This window comes from Limulus polyphemus, unplaced genomic scaffold, assembly GCF_000517525.1.
Source record: "Limulus polyphemus unplaced genomic scaffold, Limulus_polyphemus-2.1.2 Scaffold919, whole genome shotgun sequence".
NCBI lineage: Eukaryota > Metazoa > Arthropoda > Merostomata > Xiphosura > Limulidae > Limulus > Limulus polyphemus.
Genome location: NW_013666529.1, coordinates 11,418 through 14,094, shown reverse-complemented (window position 1 = coordinate 14,094; position 2,677 = coordinate 11,418). Strand labels below are relative to the sequence as shown.

At 31.7% G+C, this 2,677-nt stretch overlaps 1 protein-coding gene across 2 annotated transcripts; it reads left to right on the top strand.

Annotated features, from left to right (window-relative positions):
* The first annotated feature begins 108 nt into the window (after positions 1-108).
* LOC106461234 (glutaredoxin-related protein 5, mitochondrial-like) lies at positions 109-2,668 on the top strand. Of its 2 annotated transcripts, none has more exons than XM_013921039.2 (2): positions 109-723; positions 2,039-2,668. In XM_013921039.2, exons 1-2 carry the CDS (start codon positions 312-314, stop codon positions 2,239-2,241), a joined length of 615 nt encoding a protein of 204 aa, XP_013776493.1. In that variant the 5' UTR covers positions 109-311; the 3' UTR covers positions 2,242-2,668. The 2 variants fall into 2 exon arrangements, with proteins under 2 accessions (XP_013776493.1, XP_013776492.1); XM_013921038.2 differs by having other exon boundaries at positions 124-753.
* The last annotated feature ends 9 nt before the right edge of the window (positions 2,669-2,677 follow it).

Genomic DNA, 2,677 nt, shown 5'->3' with positions numbered 1-2,677 from the left:
ATTTTTTACAAAGTAATATTTTTTTCTCAAATACAATATTGATATATTTTTGTGTTAGTATTAACATTTCATGTTTCTATGTGTTTTCCTTTTCAACATTTTAATCTTGTAGATGGCAGTGAATGTTACGCTGAGGATGCTTATGCAATAAGGCAAGATGCTACAGCGTTCCAATTAGTACGGAGGTCTGTTTCAAAAATTCGAGAACAGCGTTGTTGAATAGCGTGAGCTCATAATAATAATAAATATCAACCCAAAACGTTGAGCAAACAAGCGTAAATATTTGAGGAAAGTAAAACTATAAGCTAGTAATGGAAATTATCGCAAGAGCAAGCTCGAGAACATCGTCATCGTGTAAGCTTATAATAACCTCTATCGTTTGCCGTCGGATCGTTTCAACCTCAGGCCTTCATCGATATTTAATGTTAAATTTGAAACCTACGGGCACTTCAAGACCTGGTAATATGTTGAATAACACTTTCCTTTCTAAAACCACTAGTTATGGTCATAGCAAAGTTAGTTTTACTCCCTTGTCTACAGCAGCAACTGGAACAAAAGAACATGTTGATGAACTAGTAAAGAAAAATAAAGTGGTTGTTTTCATGAAAGGTGACCCTGATGCTCCTCGATGTGGTTTCAGTAATGCAGTTGTACAGATTTTGAGAATGCATGGTGTTACCTATGATAGTCACAACGTTTTGGAGGATGAGAATTTAAGACAAGGTTTGTTCTACTTCTGCTGTGGAGCATTAGGTAGAACTGATTAGCCCAGAGTTAGGCTGTGTTTGAATTAATCAAAATAATGGAAATTGGGTAATATTAACTGTTATAGATCTAGGTCAGTTAAGACTTTTATATATATTTGTGATTTAATTGTACTGTAGTTAGTTTAACACTCTGACCACAAGTTATATGTAGCATTTCTAATGTAAATATACGAGTCACAGTCAAATTAAATGCTTGAAATTTATTACTTGATAGTTTTACTGATTCTATGAGAGAATGTGTGAAATTGAAACACCTTATCTCAGTGTATACAAGTTGCTGAATAATAATGTTTATTATATTCCTATATACACATAAGAATAGTGGATTTATTTCACTGGCCCTTATTATTCTGGTATGTAACTGCATTATGAATTGCATATTTCCTCTGATTCAGTTATTACTAGTTTCATCTTGTGTTTCATTCAGGTATCTCAGGATGTAAAAGATGTACAGTTATTATAAGATATATAACTTGCCAATGTTTTTAGAGGATGTGCTGTGTATTTCCATGCCATCAGTGCCTAAGTCATTTGACCTCAAAGCAAACAAACATGTTCAAATTTCAGATGTAAATCATCACAGTTTAATTGTCAAACTGTATTGTAGTGTGTTTTTTTACTTGCAAACAGTCAGAAAAAGTAATATGATAAGAATGGTCTGTCTAAAATTTGTAAGCAGCTTTGAAATTTTATATAATGTAATGCGTATGTTTAAGGTCTTTTTAAGATATGATAAGTATAATATTTTTACATGTTAAGCACTTGAGGAACAAATTTGGTAAATGAAACAAGTTAGTTTGGCCTTGTTAGATAAGTAATTTTAAGGATAATCACTAGTTTGTTTTCTCAAATGTTAGAATCCACTTTTGGATATCAGTGCTTATCATCAACTTCTCATCAGTTGTAGCTACAGAGTGTAATTACTTTTAAGATGATATAATAACCACCAAAGGAGTTCTCGTTATTTTTGTATCGGACCTCAAGTAAGATAAGTTAAACATAACTTTGTCTCAAAGATTTCTGGTGTAGTATTTCATTTTTTGGCTATGGATCTCAGGTTTCTTGTTTAGTGATTTTGGATAATAATATTAGCATGAAACTAGATTTTATGGAAATGTTATTTAAATTCCTCATGCAGACAAAGTAGCCATTGTTCTGCCACTGAAAGTTACATTTTACTGTATCCTTACCAACCAGTTTAGATTAAATGTTTAAATATTAAATGCTGAAATCTTTCAAACTCTTATTTATCTGTGTTTCTTTTCTTCCAGGAATCAAAGAATACAGTAATTGGCCAACAATTCCTCAGGTATATGTGGATGGACAATTTATAGGTGGTTGTGACATTTTGCTTCAGATGCACCAGAGTGGAGAGATTATCGAAGAGCTGAAAAAAGCTGGAATTCGGTCTGCACTATTGGATCAAGCCTTAGAAGAAGAAAGGAAAAACATGGATTCAAAAAAATCTGAGTAAAACTTTTACTCAGCTTGAGGTTAATAGAGCTAGTTGGTTTACACGTTTATGTATGCAGTATGATAAAGAAAACAAATTTCAAGATAACTTGTTCATGTCAGAGTGTAGATATTTTCTGGTGTCCCGATCAATCACAGTTGGGATGAATAACAAAAATCCTGTTAATAATTCTCTATTACAGTTTTTCTTGAACTTGATTTTCAAATGTTTTCAACTGTTTTTGTATCATATGCTTATTATTTGCTTTTCTTTACCAAATTGTATGTAAGTCAAGTTATTTTGGATATTACTTCTAACAGTTCTGGATTTTATAACAAAAAAATCGACCAATGTCTGAAATAGGATAAACCACTATATATATATATATATATATATATATGGTGAAAGTTTGTTCCTTCCTAGAAAGTATTTCTATAAAATGTCACTAGGTGCACAT